Source organism: Lepisosteus oculatus, chromosome 18 (genome assembly GCF_040954835.1).
Source record: "Lepisosteus oculatus isolate fLepOcu1 chromosome 18, fLepOcu1.hap2, whole genome shotgun sequence".
In the NCBI taxonomy this organism is placed as follows: Eukaryota; Metazoa; Chordata; class Actinopteri; order Semionotiformes; family Lepisosteidae; genus Lepisosteus; species Lepisosteus oculatus.
This window is the reverse complement of record NC_090713.1, coordinates 16299793-16323732: the sequence shown is the minus strand read 5'-3', so window position 1 is coordinate 16323732 and position 23940 is coordinate 16299793. Positions and strand designations below refer to the sequence as shown.

The 23940-nt window shown below is 39.5% G+C and overlaps 1 protein-coding gene across 1 annotated transcript in view; it reads right to left on the bottom strand.

Annotated features, from left to right (window-relative positions):
* The window catches only part of LOC107076227 (NACHT, LRR and PYD domains-containing protein 3-like), a 75180-nt gene extending 51240 nt beyond the window's left edge, over window positions 1-23940 (bottom strand). The window contains exons 1-4 of the mRNA XM_069180188.1: window positions 23436-23940; window positions 20275-20402; window positions 1976-2038; window positions 377-490 (exon numbers count right to left, since the gene is read on the bottom strand). Of these exons, the coding sequence (XP_069036289.1) occupies window positions 377-490; window positions 1976-2038; window positions 20275-20333 (236 nt within the window). The 5' untranslated portion in view covers window positions 20334-20402; window positions 23436-23940. The remainder of the gene's footprint in view (window positions 1-376; window positions 491-1975; window positions 2039-20274; window positions 20403-23435) is intronic.

Here is a 23940-nt window from a genome sequence, read left to right as displayed (position 1 = left end):
TTCATGGATACACAGCTGGGAGCTGGTTCTATATCTATCAAGGGCACAGACATATTTTGAGAAATACAGGCCCTTTATTCTGCTGCTCATCACTATTGTATTCAATTACAGCTCTATGTTCCTCAACCTTTCTGTGTCTCTGATCATGTCTGCAGTAGATATATACTCTTTTCATTACACACTCATCAATTACACACTAACCATACACACTCAATCCATTAGTAAAAAAAAAAATACTAGCTGTAGAACTTAGTTGTTTTTATTATCAGCAGTTTTCAGCTGTCAGGTATTTATTTTTCTTAAACTTTCACAGAACAAAGAAAATACAAAAGGGAGAGGAGATCCAGTTCACACAATGAGACAACAGTGATCTCACCTGGGGTCAGGAGTGAAGGTTCCTTCATTGAACGTTGTTGGTTCATTCATTGACCAGTCACTCTTCATAGACACACAGCTGGGCACTGGCGATCCTGGTCTGTCCAGCTTGACCCTGTGAACAGCACAAACACAAACTGCTAACCTTGTACTGACAGAAGCTGAGGCACTAACAGTAATGAGAAAACGTTACTGACAAGGAACTCATGAAAAGTAGAGAAAGGGAGTGAAACAAGAAACAAGTAAAGGTTTATTCTAAGCTGAAAAGAGAAGGAAATAAACACAACATATTGGCTGTGGAGACTTCTTTGGGTGAAGAAGGCTCCCAGCTGAAACAATATGTTTGGTAGTTAGTAGCTAATTGATATAAAGCTCTCAGACTGTGTTGTTCTTGAAAGATACCAGGGTTATCAGTAACACCCACATGCCTGGGTTGTGTGTTTCACCCTTCAACAACCCTTTGTGTAAAGAAGGTCCCCCTGTCCTCAGTTTGAAATGCCCTTTCCTGTAGTTTCAAATCATGTCTCTCCCTTTGTGTATCACTGTTGATAGTGATTCAGGTCACTGGGCTGAGTGTGTCATTATCTTTAGGATTTTATCATCTTGAATAGGACTGCTCTTAGCCACTCTTACAAGATTAGAAACATTCAGTTGTCAGATATGCCTTTGACCCCAGAGTTGTATCTGGTTCCTCTTCTCTAGACTAATTGCAGAGACGTAATCTGTTTGTAACCACAGTGACCAAATTCAAACAAATTGCACACAATTTTAAAAGAGACCTCACTGGTGCTTTATACAGTTTTAACAGAACACCCTTCAAGAAATGTATTGCTTTTAACTACTGTAAATAACCTAACATTCTATGTGCCTGTTTTATTGCTTTCCCACATTGTCTGGAATAAAGTATTGTATACTATGCAATGCAGGTATCAGGTATTTACCTACACCTACCAGTGTCTGTCTACTAATACAAGTCACCCTGTTGACTCTGAACCCACTTGACTACAGGACTCTCTGGTCAGGTTCCATTGTGAGGATGAGGGACTGGACATAGTAAACTAATAATTACAATAACAGTGTTATGTAAACACCCATATTAACAATAATATTTACAGCTGCTTACTCCGTCATCATCATCAGGTTTTAATTGATCCTCTGTGAATACAACTGAAAGGGAATTCAGCACAATAAAACAAGATTCACATTATTGTGTAAGTTGACTAAGTGTTATAGTGGAGCCTGTCACACATGATGTGAAGACTACTTCAAGGGCACAGACATGTTCTGAGAAATCCAGGTCCTTTATTCTGCTGTTCATCACTCCTGTACTTAATTATAGCTCTCTGTGCCTCACCCTGTGTGCGTGCGTCTCTTATCATAACTACCATGCATACATTCTCTTTAAGCCATTAGTAAGGAGAAATTACTAGTTGTATTATTTTTTTTATTTATTTTTAGCAGTTTTCAGCTGTCAGGATTTTATTCTTCTCAAACTTTTCAAAGAACAAAGAAAAGAATAACGTGAGAGATGGTCCAGTTCACAACAAACTAATCTCTTGGCCAACTAACAGACACAATCAATGGACAACAGTGACCTCACCTGGGATCAGTGGCCAAGGCTCCACCTCTGGGTACTGATGACCCAGATCTGTCCATCTTGATCCTGTGAATAGCACAAACACAAACTGCTAACCTTGAACTCAGAGACATGTACAGATGCAGCCATTCAAAATGGGTGAGGTATTTCACGGCATACCCCGGTGGGCGTGTCGCGGTATCACGCGGTATCACACAGTTAACGTGGTGTCACGTGGTTAACTATCCGGCGTCGCCTTGTAAAACCGCCAGGGGGAGCTTAACCTCTCATGTACAGCATTTGAGCCTTTAATTTTGAACTGTGTATTACAGCATGTTAACCATCAGTCATTAAAATGTTGGTATATTTTATGAAAGCAAGATTGCTCAGTTGGACAAAAGTACACAACCTACCTTTATCAGAAATATTTATGCATCAAAGCCTTTACTGAAGATATTACTAATAGTATTAATAATGCATGACTTTGGACAAGCTGTATACTCAAAGTATAATTTCTTTAGCACATTTGTACAAGCACTTGGAATCTGTCAAAGCCATACTTTGTCAGGCATTTTGTTTTACTTCAACGGGCATAAAAACTTCCTTGCTTTTAACAGAGCGTTTCATAATTTCTAACTACGAAAATGATTTATAATGCGACACTTATCATTCAACTAGAGCTTAAAATATCACAAGGATCCTCAAGAGCACAGCAAAGAGTGTATTAAAAGACACTTGTATTTATCAACGCTTTCTTTTCCATATACCACATTTTATGGAACCACTTCAGAGGGGTGTCAGCCAGTCAGATTCCAGGAATCGACACTTTAAAGGAAAAATACACACCGGTATTCCATTTCTCCCTAACGATTTTAAGCATCGAAGTATTTAACTAGCATGTGAAATAGCGTGTGAAAAAGTGGTAGATTTAAGCTTTTCTGCTAATATAATATGGAATTGCGTATCTAAAGAATTTAATAACGGTATTCGTGTGCTGCGACAGGGCTGTGTAGGGCTGTTTCGCCTGCCTGTTCATGCGAGCTGTCTTGTAGCATACTGGTCTACGTGTGTAACTACCAACTGGCAGGTTGTGTGTTCGAATCCAGCTGGTGCTGGACTTTTCATTTAACAAACATTTCTTCAAAAAAATAGAATGGCGATATTATGGACAATCAATTGACTTTTATATTTCAAAATATCGCAACATGATCGATTCTAAGTCATTTTTGACAACGGTCCTTGCTTCTGCTTCCTGCTTCTATTGTGTGTGTGTGTGCAACAGAGTAAATTTTTATAGAGAAATGGAGGCTGGACAGTATGCGTTACAATATAAGTGTTCTGATTTAAATCGCAAACGCCTGTCTAATTATATGTGTTTTTTAATCATAATCAGGCTAATGCAACATAAATTGATACAGTATCTTTGTCTTCTAAGTATCTTAATAAACTTTCAGCATAGCTTTCTTCCCGTCAAGATTTATATTTCTTGGGATTTTGGGATCAAACGTGGAAGGATTAGATTGTAATCGTTTTTATTTGTCAAATACGTGATTGTATTTCTGAATGTTATGTGACACCTACAGTAGTTCACTGCTTTAAATACATCGAATTAAGAAAGTTATGTGTAGCACTTTAGATCTTTTTCCTGAACCAGGGAAAATCTGATCATGTTTCTCTATAACAATAATAAAAAATTTTATTTTACATATCGCCTTTAAAAGTGGCATCTCAAAGCAATACAGTAGATCGAAAAACAGTTAAAAGGGACCAAATTAAATACCAGACAATCGCAAACGCATTTCAATAAAATTATTTTATTCATTCAGCAGTTTGTGAGAGGGACATCCAGCAGAGAGAGACACACACACCGGTTTTCATTGACAAAATTGTTTTTTTTCCAATTCCTCTTGTCTAACAGGAATGTTTTGTTTGTGGACAGACTGTTAGACAAGAGGAAAAGACCGCCTCCTCCTACGAAGCTTTAATCGCGTATCTAAGGAAAATTGCAGTATACCTTTGTTCATGCACATCATCATACAGTACAGTATCTCAATTTGTATTTCGATAAAAAAAATCGTTTGCCCAGCCACTACTGTTGTTATTGTTTTTATCCTGTAAAGCGTTTCCTTTTTTTGCGTTTTCCATTTCCTTTTTCTGATCACTCGCTTTCTGGATACTTATGGGTACGCAGGCATTCACGACAGCAACATACGAAATGTTTGCACGTACTGTATAGTTAAGTTATTACTTGGTTTTCAAAGTGCAATGAAATACAATATTGTTGTTGCTGCTGTTCTGGTTGTTTTTATCCCGTAAAGCGTTTTGAGAACCCACCTTTAAAGGCGATATATACTGTTAAACCGCTGATTCTTATGGAATGTGTTCCGCAGGAGATTCAAATTTGTATTTATTTATTTTTTAATCGCGTATCTAAGGAAATCTCAGTATAACTTTGTTCATGAACAAACAGTGGCATGTTACATTATCATTAGTTTTTTTAACAAGGCTCGCCAGCTAATGTGAATCGAAACCTGTCTTGCTAGTTTTTAAAGTCGTGCATGTGTAAACTGTACTAGAGGGCATGCAAGTTACTCTGCCCCTTTCAGCTGCAGGGAGTCCCTCTGCTGCAACACACAGCAGACAGAACGGGAGACTATTGCCTTTCATATCTGACACCAGTGAAGTAAAAGGGGTGTCTAAAGGGGTGATTTCAGACCACATTTTAGTTACTTTATTTTGTTTACTTTTAACATTTCTGTAATTTACAGTAGATGTCACAATAGAAGCCCGAAGCCTATTATACTCAGTCTAGCCTTGGATCCTCTGAGTCCCATGACTCAGTCTTGTCTGCTTTCCTAGAATAAAACCAGTTAAGTCTTGTGTACTATGCAATTTATATTTTCCGATTCCATGCATTCCCTTAATGTTTAGAGTTTACTATATTCTCCAGACTCAAATACATAAGTACTAATAGCTCTGTCCCTTTAGGAGACTCTTTGCAGTACTGTGTCCCACTACCCCCATGAATTCTTTAGGTTGGGTCTAATATTTTCCAGTAATATACAGAATGGGATACAAAATGCTGTCAGGCAGGTAACAGAAAAGAGAAAAATATAAATATTTCCATTTTACAGACGTTCACACATTTATAACATTTTGGCTCAATAAAAAGCTAACCCAATAATTAAATGTGATAAAGTATAGTTTGGATGTTTATACATTCATGTTAATCGTATTCTTGATTTATTTCAATAAGTGTTCATGTTTCACTTGCTAACTTAGAGCATATTGTGCAATGAAGAATAAAATAGCTGCATGACAAGTGACTTCCTTCTCTCAGTGGAAATTAAAAGGTAGCCTGATAAATTATAAGACAGTAAGAAAGGTTCCAATCAGGAGGAGACAATTCTTTCCATTTTTTTTGTTTGATTGCTGGTAGCAAACTGATCTGAGGATCTACTCCAGCTCTTTCTCTTTTTATCATACAGTAAATTTTATTTTCTTGCTTTCTAAAACACAATATAACAAAAAATAACCTCACAAACTCAAAGAAAAAATCCTTGCTCCCCCCCCTCCCCTTGGCAGTACTTCCTCCCATGCTTTTAACTAAGGGCATCTAAAATACTGTCAAACAGCTACAATGGTATCTCTGTACAAGGCTTTGACTGTGTCAATCACAGCACCTACCGTTCCCTTACCAGCAACAACATGGATTCTAACACTCAGACATTAAAAAAAGTCAGGCCAAGAGAGAAAATACCGAGCTTTACAACATGCGGTACCAGTAACATTTTACCCACAGAAGACTCACCAACCAGATGTGTTTCAGTTTCTGTGATAAGCCTAGATTAATCATATCCTCTCCTCTAGTAGGAGCACCAAGTGTAAACATGTAACGTCCCTATTAAAAATAATGGCAAAACAGAAGTTCACTCTTTCTAGAACATACCTTCCTATGGACACTCCTAAAATGTATAAAATAGTGTCCACAGCATCTCATAATAGAGGCAAATGGGGAACTACAAACTAATTTCATACAATGCCATCCATGAGGGGTTAAATACACTCTGAGGGAAATTAATTTCTGGATAATTCAACGGCTGTGATTTCTGGAATATGTATTATCCCAAATATTTTCGAAAGAAATTGAATCATTTCAATGAATCTGTGCCATTCAAGTACCTGCTCCAGACAGTAACCACTGCTAAGGGTTTATATGAAGCTTGCATTAAAAGACTTTAAAAAAATGTCATGTTCCCATAAAAAAGTCATGCCTTGGAGTATAGACCCCCAAAGGAATGCCATAGACTCAAACTGCAAAATAAACACATACAGAAAGAAAGTATTTGTATTGTAATTGCAAATCCTGGTATGAGTGATTGGTATGACTTTCCTCATTACAAATCTCTTATTAGAATTTAAATTTCTCTGTAACTCCATGTCAGAACAGAGAAAATGTAACTGCCTTAAGGAGTTTACGATTATGAAAAATAGAAGGATAAGCATGATACGTATGTCTTCTGTCATTTTCTAAGTCATGTTACTGAGCACCAAATCTTATTGAGAATATGAATCCATTTAAGGTTTATACCATTAAAGTAAAGGTTTATTTCATGCTGAAAATGTTTGTACCAGACTTTTTTGAGGCCTGTTTAATTGTGTCTGAAGTCTGATGTTGTAAATTTTATTGTTAAAAAGATCCATGAAAATGTCACTACTAAAGTTAGCTGGTACTGTTGGTATTGTAAGTGGCAAGTAGAGCTCATATTTTAGATTTTGTGTAGTTGCTAGCGTTGAACTGTGTGTTGGATGCAAATGAATTGAAGGAATGGGCAAACATAGCTGATGCGGATCCACAGAGCCAGCATATTAAGATGTTTATAATTAGAGGCAATTTGTTTAAATAACTAGGTATGGATACTGATGTGCAAGAGAGGTGGAAAGGCTGTTTCCTTAAGCCAGCACTATAAAATGTTTTATTCTCAGTGAGATGCTGCCATTTCATAGTGGATTTCTAACATTGTGTATAGTTCCATCCACACAGTGCCTTTACTTCCATCCATTTCTAATCTCTTTATCCAGTACAGAGGATTTGGAGCCTATCCCAGGAAGCGATGGACACAAGGCAGAATACACCCTGGACATAGCGCCAGTCCATCACAGGACAGACAGACACAAACACACACACACCAGGGCCAGTTTAAATCTAACCTCAGAACCTTTCTTTTCAGAAGACTTAGTGTCTGTATCTGCTTCATTTTCTAATTTTGGTAGCACCTCTAACTGCTTGTCTTTCTTATATGCATTTACTTTGTAATCTGTGGTCCTTTTATCTGTTTTTACATCTACTGTATTGCTTTGAGATGCCACCTTTAATGGTGATATATCAAATAAAGTTTTTTATTATTGTTATAGGGAAACATGATCAGATTTTCCCTGGTTCAGAAAAAAAGATCTAAAGTATACTAGTTTGTCACTCTTCTCATTCCCTTTGCTAAATGACTTTTCATACTAATCTGATCAATCTAACTGCCAGTTTTCTGTGCTTTCTCTATCCTGCTAGATTTGCAATTATTCTGAAAATTTTAATCTTGAAATAACTCATTTCTAAATACCCTTTTCACTGTTAACATCTTGCAGCAACTCTGCGACAAAATATACACTCTGACAGTTCATCCTGCTACCAACATTAAATAAAACAAATCTTAAGATTTCTATATTTATGTCTTTATTTAGTGGTTTCATTAGTGACAAAGGCTAAACTTTCTTGGAAAAATGTCTTTTATGTGTTGCGGAAAAAACAGACTTGCTTTAACAAAATATGTTTACAAATCCTTTCACCTGGCATTTTCGTAGTTAGAAATTATGGAACGCTCTGTTAAAAGCAAGGGAGTTTTTATGTCCGTTGCAGTTCTTTTGCAACATGAATATAATTATATCGTTATTAATTTCTTGAGATACGCGATTCCATATTATATTCCCTTTTAATCAAATTCTAAAAGTATGCTTGTTGACTCCGGTATCGCGTTAGTTAAAGACTTCGATGCTTAAAATGTTTAGGGAGAAATGGAATACTGGTGTGTATGTTTTCTTTAAAGTACCGAGACCAGCCATATACTGTATGTTTAAGTTCCAAAATTAATATCGTTTATGGACTTCACACGGGTTGCAGTATGCTCCTATTCTTTTTATGCTCAGGCACTAAGATCTCCCTTCTGCTTTGTGTAAGGATGGTATCAAAAGCAATCTTAAGTGGTGAGAAAGCTGTGCTCAATGTATTTAAGGGACTTAAAAGTAAAAGGAGATGCTTCATATTGCTTGACTAATTTTAAAAACTAAGTTATAAATGCAGACGCTCCCTCGGTGCGCTGCTCTGGTGCGCTGGCTCTTACACAGTGCCTGTCTGCCATAAGCGTTACAATATACATACCCAACACTGCTTGTACCCATCTGTCATGCAAATAAAACCACTTGAATTGAATTGAATTGAGGGGAGAGGGGGGGAATACTAAAGCCAATACTGGCTCAATACCCTCAATGGGCTTTGACGTGCTAATGCGTTGGTTTAACAGTCCGGGTGTGGCAGGCTTCCAATGTCAACTCGACTCGATTGAAAGACAATGAACATATTTTAGCCCTAAATGAATTAATAGCAAACATGGTTTACATGAAATACATTTTTCCAAGAAAGTTTATAATAATACGATCTATAGTTGAAATCTGAGCCTACTTTAAAAATAAAGGAAAAGCATTTTCAGAGAGCAATCACGCTGTGTTTATGTAGAAAAAGCGATTAGGTTTATGAGCAATCTAATTACCTATTAGCTTAAAACGCTATATAAAATAAAGTTAATTTAGAGATGAATGATCAGTGTCGCAGTTTAAATAATTTTTGTAGGAGGGCTTGGACAGATTCCAAGTGCATTTTTGCAATTTACGTTGCATTGTCCAATGTTCTGTTGTAATACAGGCTAGAATACAGTTACAGTAGTCAAAGCTTTATCAGCCTATTTAAAATAATTTTTTTGAGTCCCCGGCGGGACACACTCCATAGGAATCAGCGCTTTAATACAGTATATCGCCTTTAAACACATATATTTAAACACGCATTTACGATTTAAATCAAAACGCGATTCAAATCAATATAAATGTATATTTTGTAACGCATAGGTGACTATTCATTGTTATTAAAAAGACTTAAATTCGATCATGTCGTGATATTTAGAAATATAAATTTGTTTGGTGCGAGTGAGGTTTTATTTAATCTCTGACCAAGGGAAACGTTTCATTTTTTCAAAGAAATGTTTGTTAAAAAATAAAGTCATAGTTCCATGGGATTCAATCACAGACCATGTGACATGGGAGTCAGGAAACTAACACACAGCGCCACTGGATTTAATAACTCAATAAAAACGCTATAAAATAATGTGACTAGGCACAGAAAAAGTTTACAGCACAGTACAATAATAAATGCTGACCATGACTTTAGAAGCATAAATTACCTTACACTCAATTTAAACACAAGCTGTCTTTCTGTATGAACCTCTAAGCTGGTTCATACAGAAAATGTAGAAATGCATTAGCCTGATTATGATTAAAAAACACATAATTAAACACGCGTTTGCGATTTAAATCAGAACACGATTTAAATCAATATAAATGTTTATATTGTAAAGCATACTGTCCAGCCTCCATTTCTCTATAAAAATTTACTCTGTTGCACACACACACAAAATAGAAGCAGGAACCGCTGTCAGAAGGGAAGATATGTTCAAAATATCGCAAATATCGATCATGTTGCGATATTTTGAAATATAAAAGTCAATTGATTGTCCATAATATCGCTATTCTATTTTTTCGAAGAAATGTTTGTTAAAAGAAAAGTTCAGCACCAGCTGGATTTGAACACACAACCTGCCAGTTGGTAGTCACGCACCTAGACCAGTAGGCTACAAGACAACTCGCATGAACAGGGGGGCGAAACAGCCCTACACAGCCCTGTCGCAGCACACAAATACCGTTATTAAATTCTTTAGATACGCGATTCCATATTATATTCCCTTTTAATCAAATTCTAAAAGTATGCTTGTTGACTCCGGTATCACGTTAGTTAAAGACTTCGAAGCTTAAAATGTTTAGGGAGAAATGGAATACTGGTGTGTATTTTTTTCTTTAAAGTACCAAGACCAGCTATATACTGTATGTTTATGTTCCAAAATTAATATCGTTTATGGCCTTCACACGCGTTACAGTATGCTCCTATTCTTTTTATGCTCAGCTACTAAGATTTCCCTTCAGTGGTAAAATTCAATATCTACAACGGGCACAGTAAAGACGTTTACAGTAAGTCTTTCTATGACAGACCAACGGACCACGAGTGCCCCTGTCGGTCAACCAATCACGCACCGCGGTACCCCGCGTCATCTTACGTCATGATACGCGACACCGCAGCCAATTACCTGCGGTACTTGTCTGTACCGCTCACTTTGAATGGCTGCATATGTAATAAGTACAGTAATAAGAAACGTTACCGACAAGGAGCTTATGAAAAACAGAGAGAGGGAGTGAAGCAGTGAGCTAGAGAACAGGATGTGCTTGCCTGGGATCTGGAGATGTGATGTCTTTAAGTGGAAAACAGAATATAGAAACTGGAATGATTAGCCTTTTGTAAAATTAATAGCTTTTTGACACAATAAGGAGTACATAACCAGTTGTTTCTCTTTTTTAATTTAGGGAATTCCTGGCAAGACAGTGGATTCTGTCTCTAATAATCCTACAATCCCTTCTGCGGGATTCATAAATCTGTCTCTGTTGAACTGCCTGTCTCAAGGCTGTGAATTCTGGTTTGGATTCTAAAACTGTCCTTCCATGAAATTTCCTTCTCCCCAACTGGACAATAGGCTGAAGTACAGTGACCATTTGTATCCATAGACCCTCTTGTTCAGTGTTCTAGTGTCGCTGATGTTCAGGAGTGGCTGTGCAGGTATTAGAGTTGTTCTCCCACTTCACCTCCTGCCCTCACAGCCCCTTTCCCTCTTCATGGCCTGAAGGAAAGAGCCTGCAGGGGGCAGCACACAGTCCCAGTGTGTGAACATGAGCCTGAACGCCAGGGAGTTTCTGCTAATTTCCAGACTGGAGCAGCTAGAGAGACTGGAGTCACTTTTCTACTGGCGAGTCAGAGCTGCTCAGCTGAAGTCACATATTGATCATGTAGATTCTGATGTTGTACGTATAAGGTATAAATCAGAGTATATTGTTACACCTTTAGTAATATCTTTCACCTGGATCTTTTCATCTCTTACTTCTCCGGTCCTTCACATGTTCAGATCAAAAATTCTATTAAATTACTAACTAAATCCTTCTATGGTCCACTTTAAATCATGAATCTTGTAAAATCAACATGAAGGCAACACAACCAGAATGTTAAAATTTGAAAGGCAGCAGGTTAAAGTAATATTCTAGGTTCAGATAGCTAAACTTCACTCATTAAATGGAGTTTACAGTATATAACGAAAGTTCGGTAGGGATGACAACAACCACACTCAATCGTTCCCAGCTGTCAGTAATTAGCAATCACTCCCTTCATCCTTCCTCCACCAAACGCTATAAATACTAACACAATATCTCTCCCTCGCATGCGACTTTTGCATGTTTGGGTGCGTCTTTCACATTGCACAAGTCTCAGCAGACACACATCAAATTGAGACTGCTGAGTGTTAAAGTGTGAAATTTTGACACCTGTACCTGCAGCACAGATACTCTTAAAAAATTACTTGGACTGTTTCCTGTCACTCAAAGAACTTTCTTTCCATCATGCCTGGACAATCTAGTTTCACCCTTGAAATTGCCTACCGTGAGCAGCTCCAGTTTAATGATCATTTCCAGGGTCTACACACTAACCTGGGAGACACATGGAGTTGTCTTCTGCAGATAAAAACTGAAGCATCTAGTTTTGTGTAAAATAATCTGCCAAATACACAAATGTAATAATAAAACTCTTACATTTAGAATTGCATTTTTGTCAATTTCTTGTAGTACAGGTGTTGTTCTAAGTGTATTGGCTAAACCACAATGGGGACATTTACAATACATCATGTTCAAGTTTATTTGTCATTCCAGCCATATACAAGTATACAGAGGAGCAAGATACCGTTCTCCAGGTCTACGGTGCGAATACAGACTAGAAGCTGACAAGACAATGCGACAATGTTGACAATGTTGACATAGACATTTCTAACAGAGGACAGGGTACATAAAGTGCAATGTGCATTGTGCAATTTACATGTAAAATCTAATTTCTTTAAAAATATACTGACTTCCTGTTTTTTGGAGAATCTGTGGTGGGTTGGGACTGCTCATAAAAAGGAGAAAAAAACAGTTAAAGAACACAGGAACAGAAATTTCCTCTCAGCTCCTACAGAATAGCTAGTAACAAATTCTGAGACAAACAGCTTGTTTTTGAACTGTAATCCTAAAATGCACAGAAATAAAATGTTGATTAAATCATCAGCATCAAAACAGTTGCATCAAATATGATCTAGCTACTAGTACCCTCCAGTCTAAAACTGGTTGTAAGATGTTCACATTTTGTATAATAATAATGATTTAACTCAAACTCCATCATTAACCTTGCGGACGATACAATAGTCATCGGCCTGAACACAGATGGTGAAGAGTCTGCGTAGAGGGAGGAGGTTGAAACTCTGGCAGCATGGTGCCAGGAGAAAAACCTCTCTCTGAACATCAGTTAGACTAAGGAGATGATTGTGGACTATAGGAAACACCAGGGAGGAGATCACACACCTATCTATATCAATGGGACTGCAGTGGAGAGGGTCAGCAGTTTTAAGTTCCTGGGAATTAACATCTCAGAGGACTTAACCTAGACCCACCACACCAACACCGTGGTCAAAACAGCACAGCAGCGCCTATTCTTTCTCCGTAGGCTAAAGATGTTTGGCATGCCATCACATATCCAGGCCAACTTCTACAGGTGCATTATTGAGAGCATCCTGACTGGTTGCATCACTGCTTGGTATGGGAACTGCTCTGCCCATGATCGCAAAGTACTGCAGAGGGTGAAGTCAGCGCATCTCATTACCGGCTGTGAGATGGAAAATATCCAGGATATCTACTCAGCTAGATGTCTTAAGAAGGCCAGGTCTATTCTCAAGGACCCCAGTCATCCCAGTCACAAACTGTTTTCTCTCCTACTGTCTGGTAAATGGTACCAAAGCATTCGGTCAAAGTCCAACAAATTACGGAACAGCTTCTACCTCCAGGCAATAAGACTGCTAAATAGCCAACCTGCAGCTCCTTTAGCAAATCACCCGTAATGGCTACATGGACACACAGTTTTCATTGTATTCAGCATACTGCACTACTTGTATATATTGCATACACCATGGACACATAGCAGCTCTATTCATATTGAGTTTTATTCAATTTCTATTACGTTATTATCTATTATTATGTAACCTTAATTTTGTGATTTTTGTGATTCTTGTGATTTTTGTGAGCTCGCAGAAAAGACATTTCATTGCCAGCAACTACTGCTGCACGCTGTATTGTTGTGCATTTGATAAATAAACTTTGTTTTTATTTGATTTGAATGACTTTGTTGTGTACTGTAAGTTGCATTGTAGTATTGTAATGTTGTAAATAATTGCATCTAGATGAAGGCAGTGTGCAAGAATGCCACTAATAATTTAATTGATGCACAACATGGATGTCTGCGAATATTACTTCACAGAAATCTTTAATGTGTGTGGCACATCATGACTTTTTCTGTTCACGTATTCAGCTCATGCATGATTAAAAGCTACATGCTGTGAAGGAGACATTTCCCATTCTATTTAAACAGACCCTTTAAAAATAAAAAAAACTTTTAAATTATTTGAGAAATGTAATATTAATTAATGTCACTCGCAAAGTCCAAAAGTATTGCAAATGTTTGTCTCTTGTCTTCGTCTCTTCATGTCAGATCCAGCAATCAAACTACAGTATATTATTACAGCTATAGGTGACAAGAAGCTAGATAGTCCAGATCCTGTGATTAAATCATTCATAAAATTCACCTTGGTTCACCTCAGTTAATCCAGTTCAAGATCAGATTCTGTTTTCAATTTCTGGACTTGTGATATTTAATTGAAACTTAATGGATTAATTAATTTTCAATTAAACATCAAATTGGTTTCCACTGAGCTGTTCAGTTACAATTACTGGGTTCAGATTCATGTACAGGTTTTCTTAAGGGAATATGCATGTGATTAATACAGAAAACAACAGCAGTAGTATAAATTAGAAGTATAACAGCTGTAATGTTCAGTAGCATTCAGACAGCAGCACTGTGCAAAAGCCCAGCAGAGGCAGTATTGTGAGTTCAGTGCAGCAACAGTGGGGTGTGAGTAGGGGATGGTTAATTAAGAGCTGGAATTTAGGAGTCTAATGGCTGTGGCAAAGACTTCTTTTAATACTGCAAATACTTCCATTTTACAATAAAATCCAACACAATTAAATCAACAATAATGTTCCACTGTGCAATTACAATAAACATGTCCAAGAATATATAGAGAAATATCTAGAAGCCTTCAACAGGTTACTGTTTCCCTGGGGTATAAAAGGAGGCAACACACAGAAAACACTCAGCTGCATTATCACAGTGAAGAGCAGAGAGCTCCTTCAACACTGCAGGGAGATGGTAGTTAACCCCACAAGGCTGCCTATAAAAATATCTACTTGTGACAGTTCACAACCTAAATACCTGTGGATCATGTAGCCTCAGCACATTAAAACTTGCAATTGTAGAATAATTACAGCACAAGAAGTATTTATTGAAGCAAAACTTTCCTCTGGAGCCTCTTCAAATCCCAACACCAACCTCCATCTTGAAGCCCCTGGATATAACAAAACCACTTCATCAGACTGGTGTGTGACAGTGTGAACTCTACCCTCCAGCAAGTGGAAAGAACAGCTCCTCAGTGTAGCTCCCTCTGTTGTCGACTGGAGGCTACAAGTCCCTACTCTCTTCTACAGGGAGCTGCTGTCCCCTGGAGAGCAGGCTGTGTGAGAAATTCCTCCTCCTGGGTTGAGATCGTGAGGAGAGCAGGGTTCTAATGATAATGCTCTCCCCACAGTCCCCAGCAGAGGGAGATATTGTACAGAGTCAGATGTAATCTCTCCCTGGCCCTCGCCTACTGTTGTCTCATGTTGGTCAATGTCTCTTTCAAATTCAGTCAGGGATCAGACAGAAAGCTCCTCTCTCATCTTTCAAAACCCTGTGATTAATGAATAATGCAAAACAGAGAAAAACGATCCATCCATTTTCAAGTCCTACCTCTGCTCACGGCTCACATCACATTGTTCGGTCTGACACAGGATTTATATGCAGGAGAAGAAAGTCATTTGCATACCAGAGCCACACTGCTTTAATTAACAACTACAAAAAATGCTCTTCTCCATTTTCTACAGACACAGGAGACAATTTGCATAGAAGAGACACTTTGCATTGGCAGCACATGCTTCAGTGCTCTGGGAGTGTTTATAGCCCTGTCAGTTTACACTTCATGACTGAGAGCTGCCCTTCATGGCAACAGAGCCCACAGCAACAATGACCTTCATTACTATCTTCATATGGACACGCCTCATATACACTCAGGGTAAGATATTATTTAATAGTTTTTTGAGGGAAATAAAAATTAAGTACTGTATAATGCATTGTACCTTGTGAAAATATAATGCTGGTAATGAAAACAAAAAAAATATATATATATTTTTAATTATTTTCAGAATCCAGTGGACAGGTTACTGTGGCTCAGACTCCATCAGTGAGATCAGTTCTCTCTGGACAGACAGTCTCTGTGAGCTGTAAGACCAGTCCTGCAGTGTATAATAACAACTACCTAGCCTGGTACCAACAGAAAGCTGGAGAAGCTCCTAAACTCCTGATCTATTATGCAACTACCCGTCAGACTGGGATCCCAGAGCGTTTCAGTTGCAGAGGATCTGGGACTGTCTTCACTCTGACCATCACAGGAGTCCAGACTGAAGATGCAGCAGATTATTACTGTCAGAGTTTACACAACATCAACAGTTACTGGCCACGCACACAGTGTTACACAGCCGTACAAAAACCTCCCTCAGCAGGACTACACAGCAACTGCAGTGCTGCAGCTGGGACCTACTGAGATGAAGACAGATTAAACAGAACACAATTTACTGTATGAAGCAAAAGCTGAACTTAACTGATGATATAAGTTAAGATATAACTTTATTTTCTATCCAAAAGGGTGGAAATTTGTCTTTGGCATCACCATACAAAACTAAAAAAATCCAATACCCAACACAAAATCAATGTACATTACATCATAACAATGGTCCTATGCATGCAAAAATATGTATTGTATACAGTACACACATCTTGCTCTGCCCATACTACACTACTGGGCACGAACCAAGGTCTCTGGTGTAACACAACAGGGAATCAGCCGAATGAGCTAAAGGAGACTTCCCTCAAACTAAGCCCGCCAAGGTCCCTGCTATGCGTAGGGAGGGCAATGACGTCACCATGCTGAAACCAGCTACGCTACCATTACACATATTCCTATAGCTCCATACAGGAAACTGTGTTTAATATACCGACTCCTCAAGGAAACACAAAATTCTTGTAGACATTTGTCTTGGCCACGGGCTTTCTAAACCACCTCCCTGCAGGCAGCTGTTGTAAATGGGAATGAAGAGGTTGGGATGGGTCATCAAAGATAAGCTGAGCTTTCTTATCAACTGCAATGGAATACAGCCATAACACATCGGCTGTAATACTATATTTCAGATATCGGTTGTGCTTTGCTTGTTTCCCCTGTCTTTGATTCAGACAGTTTCTATCTTGTCTGGATTCTCTCCTGTGCTACAGACCTTCTCATTTCACCTGACTATACTCCTTTTACGCATACACATTGACTCTTATCCAACAAAGCCTGTTTGCATGACCACAGTATGGCCACAGGACTGTTTCTCTGGTTGCTGAATGTTTCCAACCTGCTTGAAGTCTACTGCCCGTTTGCCTATCTGCCTTCCTGCTCATTCATCTGCCTGCCTGCATTCATCACCGGCCCAGACCACTGTGCTCCTTTCAGGTCAGATATTACACAGGTTACAGGTCTGTACTGGATTTGCGCTGAGGGATAGTGTAATCGTGTCCATTATGCTTGACAAAATTAGTTAATGATCCACATTTGTCAATCCGTCTCAATCCATCACTTCTCTATTGATTCAAGTCTGGGCTTTGACTGGGACTGGAACACTCAAGGACATTCATTCTCTTCTTGTCAGACCTCTTCAGTGTGGTTTTGGCCTTGTGCTTCAAGTCACTATTCAAAAAGAAGAGTGAATTTTCTGCACATTGTTTAGATTAATGAGTCAAACATGTTTTCCTGTAGGATTTGCCAGTACTTTGCTTCATTCATTATGTCACATGTACTGTATCACCAGCCTTGGGCCCAACAGTGTCTGCTGGGCTAAACTCCAGGTTATTAAAGGTGTAAAAATCTGCAGAGTTATGAAAGAGAAATGAAGATTCAAGACCAAATAACACGAGGGCAGGGAAAATAACACTGGATTTGTTCCTGTCTGAGCTTGGGAAAACCTCAGTAAAACAGAGACAATTTGGGGTTAATCTGCAAAATGCCTTCTATTCATGATACCTCAAGGAGGATCTGTTACTGCTGTATACAGTATATGCTTTATGAATTGATGTGTTTTATGCAAATGCTTAACTGGTCACTCAGGAAAGACAAATTCATTTCATTGGATATTGTGGTAAACATTCATGGGTGTCATGGGTCTTTAATAACCAGCAGCTCAAGAATTTGTCTGAATACCTATAACAGGGTTGTGGTGCTGGAATAATTCTGGTCCTGCGTCGACAGCGGTCTCAGATCCATATCAACTTGAGTGAGAGCCAGAGGACCAGCTCAGGGATCTTTCGTTTAATTAATTCAATTAAACTTTATTGTCATTATACATAGACAGGTGCATAGTATAGTGAAAAGTGTTTCTCATTAGTCACTCAGGTGCAGTATATAAATAGAATATAAACAGAAGATAAGACAATAGACAGTAACACAATAACAATAACAGTAACACTGAAGCTCACATTCTGCAATTATCGCCCCCACCTCACCACAAATACAGCTCTCCTTCCTCCACTGCGAATTCTCCAAGCAGCCCCTGCCTCATATGTAAACATTCCCACATCTTGCATTCTTGTCTTATTCGTGTTTCTGTCCAATTTAGCGCTTATGTCTCGTGTCCTCGTCTTGTCGTGTCTTGATCCTCTGGTGTTCCGTTTATAAAAATAACAAAATACATTCCAGGCTGCCGCGCAACTGCATTTCTCCCAGGCTCAGACAGAACTGCTCAAGGAGTTAGGTTTTAATCCTGAAAGCGTGCAATTTCAAAACCCGTGTCTCATTTTCCCTGTCCCTGGCTTTCAATTTATCCCCGGATATATTCTCTTGTCTCTGCTGCTACCTCGGCCCTGGGTCTGTCCGGCGTCCTACCTCTGGCCCAGTCAGTAGCTGTCACATGTCTCGCATTCCCATCTCGTTTCTGTTTCTATCCCTGTCCTATTCAGCTCTGCCACTACTAGCATCACCTCTTTAATGTTAATACAGGTAGGTCCTATGTCTCATGCGTCCGTCTCGACTTCGTGCATTTTTTTTTCCTCGCCCTTTCTGCTACCGGTACCACCTCATCGACAGGTAAGTTCTTCATCTCATGTTCCCATTTCATCTGTGTCCTTTACCCCCCATGTCCAATCTGTACCTGCCTCGTTCGCTTCCCCATCCCCGGTTTCCAGTTCGGGCTCCAAGTTCATTACTCTTGTCAGCAATCGCCTTATGCCTTGTGTACCTGTCTCGTCGCCTCTTTATCCCTCTTCCCCAGTAGCTCCCTCCCGTCCTCCGTTGCTACCAAAGCCACCCCTCTCGACATCCATACAGGTAAGTCCCTCGCGTCATTCCCCTGTCTTATTCGTATTTTTATTCCAGGCTTCTAATCCGGCCCCAGGCCCATTTATCTTCCTCTCATCCTCCACGACTGCCACTGCTGCCTCTCGGCCCCGGGTTCGCCCAGCTTACTACCTCTGGCTACTCAACAATCGCCCCTTGACTCAAGTCCCTATCCCCCGACATCCAATTCAGCACCAGGATCATCTCTCCCACTATGCACTGCTACGTCTCGGATCCAGTACTGCTCTCACTTCACGTAATATCCACACACGTAAATTCCACGAGCTACAGTACTACAGCCGGAGTCTAAAACTATCCAAAAATGCCTAGCTTCCCGGAGGGGGGGCATCCATTGGGCCGGGACCCCCAGAGGTTTATTTTCTCCCAACGAGAGTTTTTTTTTTCCTCTCCACAGTGCCCACATAGATCTGTCATAAGGCCACCAATGCTCCAGTTCCAGAGTCCATAAGAGTCCCAGCACTTAGCTCCTTACACTTAATTTATCGTCAGATAGCAAAGGGGTTACTTGCCAAAAGGTTTACATGCCTCCACATTTCCTTCGAGCCAGCCACTCCGTCTGTCCAGGAAACCTCATCAAAGTTAATAGCTATAAAAGGCCAAGTCGCTACTGTTTACCCCCATCTCTTCTCCTGATCACCATGCGAATCAAGTGCAATCAACTTGGAGTCTCCAATTTCCATTGCTACTTTTGGGGGACACAATCGCAATCAAGGGCCTGTATCCTTTCAGATAACATCACCACCACTAACCTAATCCAATAATAGCAGTGATTTCTTTCTCATCTACAAAGAGCCCACATGGTTTCTCATCATTTAGACCCTGTGTTTGTTTGAATTCCCTTCTGTCAACACCTCAACGCGTACCTATAATAAGCGACTCACCAAGGCCAACAGAAGCCGACTTCCCTACAGTTAACTTATACAGGACGCAGACAAGCACTCTGACTGCCCTACTGCTGCAACAATCCATGCCTCACAGACCAGACTTTCTCACCTTCTTCAGGCTCTTCCAAATTCTGCATTGGTGGTTTGGGGTCCCACCTGGTTCTTTTTGGGGGTCCTGGCCTCCTTGTCCTACGGCCAGGAGGTTGGCCCTCAGCCAAGCGGGTTAAGCCAAATATCAGCTCCATAATAATTTATTACGCTTTGATCTTGGGTGTTGTCATTCCTAGTGAAATGGAGTTTATGTAACGAACATTTGGGAGGCATGACAACAACCACGCTCAATCATTCCCAGCCGTCGGTGATTAGCAATCACTCCCTTCATCCTTCCTCCACCAAACACTATAAATACCTCTCAATTTCAGGGACCAGTGCTCCATCTTCAACCTCAGGCTCCTCGGAGAGACTCATTTAAGAAACTGTTCCCCTCCCGAGGATCAGCAGAGGGTCTCAAGGACATGAATTTGATACGAGCACAACCTGCCAACACACAACAGAAAGTGAGAAACTCTCACATCTCACATCACAACACTAACACACTCTCAAACACTGTACTGCAAATCAACAACACTGACACACTCTAACACACTGTACTGCACTATAATAACGCTGAGACACTCTCACACACTACTGCACATATACGACACTGACACACTCTCACACACTTTACTGCACATTAACAACACTGACACACTCACACACACTGTAATGCTCATTAACAACATCTGTAACAGTATAGTGTCACAAACGTAGTCTTGCCTTTACTAATAGAATAGTATAAACTTGGCAGAGTTTAAAACTGAATTAATTTAAATGTTACCCATGAGAAGAATACATATTACCAGACTAATGTATTTGTTGACATATATCAAATTAAATATGACATATCCCTGTTCATATTACCAACTGTGATGCCACAATGAGTGCATAAATCTGTCTTACAATGTTGCATTATTGACACTATTCTGTTTATTGTTTAAAAATAAGCACTTGAAATTTCACAAGATTCCTAACTGTATGAAAAGGAAAGCAAGGTGATGTTCGCACATGGGCTGAGAACAGGAAACAGCCTGTGACTGGGTGGATGCAGGCAGTGCTGTTCCACAGGGACCCGTGTGCAGCCTGTCTGTGTCTTTCTACACCTGTATCCCTGAGCTGTTCTGAAGGCTCCTTAGTCTCCAGGATTGAATCTTTTCTTTATATTCACTGCCTGACTGAGGAACCTTACAGAGACAAAGGTGGATTTATTTCTTAAATTGTGTGAATGACTATTATAAAGGCACATAAAGGCTGCACAACTATTAGTGCAGCTTGTTTTGGAGCATTTGTGCACTCAGTTGAATTTATGTTTTTTTTTAAACTTCTGCATTCATGAATGTCATTTTTTTTATCTTATTAATTACTTTTTTTTTACTTTGTTTGGAGTATTTTCCATACATAATAATACTACATAGTATTTTGACACAAGAGATTTAAAACAACAAATTGCAAAAACGTCAAGGTACTTATAGAATGAACTGAATAAAAGCACAATGCAATCTTATCCACTACAGTCAGCACTTCTGTTCCCTTTCATTTTAAATCTGAACACACTGTAGCGAATGCAAAATCAGAAGCATTTAAAAAAAAAATCCAGAGCACAATCCTATGGACACGAAGCTTGGCTGCATTGGCAGCTCAGGATTTGCGCCGGACTGGAGTGTAGCGTTGCTGATGACGTCGTTGGGAGACGCGGAAATCTACTGGGAGCACAGGATACGTTAGGTATATCTTTGATGAGTAATGAGTAATATTCCTAGATTTACGTCCTGAGCGAAAGCTGTTTTAACGTAGTTTGCCGTGATTGTGCTACTGTCCAGGTGATAATGGGAGAAAAGGTTTCGAAGGGGAGATTTGCAAACGTGGTGGCGAATGTGCATTTGCCGAGAGCAGCCCATTTATTATAAAACAGGAGAAGTAACTGGATGTTCAAACGTTAGCTGTTTGGAAACGATGGGTTGACAAAGGTGGGTCTTGGTCTTGGGAAAGCCCAGATGAAGCTGGCAGATGTTGAAAAGCGATGAAGAGTCAGATCAATGGCTAGCTGGTACTCAGCTGGTTCCTAGCTGAGATCAAACTGTGCATTGGAGCAGCAAACGGGAATATTAATTGTATGGTGTAGGCAGCGTCGTAGTACTGTCTATGCAAGGATGCACATGAGGGGGGAGAGGACAGCGAGACAGCAAGACAGCAGACTCATGCAACAGACATGCACAAGAGAGAGATGGGGAATTCGTAGGTATTTATAGCATTGGGAGAGGAATAGATGTCAGAAGCAATTGATCATTACTGATGGCTGAGTCTGATTGAACGTGGTTGTTGTCATCCTTCCTGAACCTTCGTTATTAAAACAATCGTTATTAAGACAACAAAGCAAAGGCCTCACATAACAGAATCTACAGCCCAGTGACCCAGTGTCATCAAATACTGCACATCGCAATCTTCACAAAGCTGATACTTATGGTATGGCTGCCTTTCAGAATCCTTTTGTAACCAAGAAAAATGCACAGAAACACATAATTTGATGTCATGAGCACAAAATCTTCACTTCTGAGCAGTGAACAAAATAATAAGATCTGACAAATCCTATGTTGCTGTTATTCCTATAACTGGAATGAAAAAATATACGTCTGATTTATTCACTGGCATATGAAAGACTCTGCTTCCAAGAAGTGGATGAAAACTGTCTTATAATGTTACATTACTGTTATTCTGTGAGTGATAATATAATGAAACTTCAACACAACTGCTAACTGTATGAAGAGGAATGCAAGGTGATGTCTGCACATGGTCTGAGAACAGGAAACGGGAACAATGTCATGGGAACAGTGACGAAAATCAGACCAGCATACATTATGATAAACAAGGGAAACAGCATCAGGAAGGAGGAACAGTGGTCACAACTCACAGCTCACTGACAGGGCTAGATGGACACGTAACAGGATCACTACTAAAAACAACAAAACAACAGCCTCAAGAATTACCACAGCACTGAATCTACAGCTCTGTGACACAGCCTCAAAAATACTGCACATCATGAGCTTCACAAAGCTGGTATATAAGGTCGGGACACCATGCAGAAATACCTTGCAACCCAGGCCAGTGTGAAGAATTTTTACAGATGTTTGTGTACATAATGATTATTATTACTTCATAATATTTTGACCAAGAAGCATTAAAACAACAAACTTTAGAAACTTCAATGCTGTCCATACTTTTACAAGGCACTAAGAAAATGCTCTCTAAGTATAAAAACACTGACGCAATCTTATCCACCACAATCAGCGCTTCCGCTCTCCACCATTTTAAACTTGAATGTGCTGTGAACCATCTCAGCAGCTCCTTGTGTCTTCACTCTTGCACACAGCTGCAGACAAGGATCAGTTTCAGAATGTACCCCTGGACAACCCTGTACCAGTACATAAGAGAGGTGAAACACTGCTCACTTTGATACATTTTGATACATAGTCTCACCCAGGGTGATGTGAAGTCTCCCCTGAAGTCCTTCTGCTCTTAAATCTGTGACACAGCCTCAAAAATACTGCACATCATGAGCTTCACAAAGCTGGTATATAAGGTCGGGACACCATGCAGAAATACCTTGCAACCCAGGCCAGTGTGAAGAATTTTTACAGATGTTTGTGTACATAATGATTATTATTACTTCATAATATTTTGACCAAGAAGCATTAAAACAACAAACTTTAGAAACTTCAATGCTGTCCATACTTTTACAGGGCACTAAGAAAATGCTCTCTAAGTATAAAAACACTGACGCAATCTTATCCACCACAATCAGCGCTTCCGCTCTCCACCATTTTAAACTTGAATGTGCTGTGAACCATCTCAGCAGCTCCTTGTGTCTTCACTCTTGCACACAGCTGCAGACAAGGATCAGTTTCAGAATGTACCCCTGGACAACCCTGTACCAGTACATAAGAGAGGTGAAACACTGCTCACTTTGATACATTTTGATACA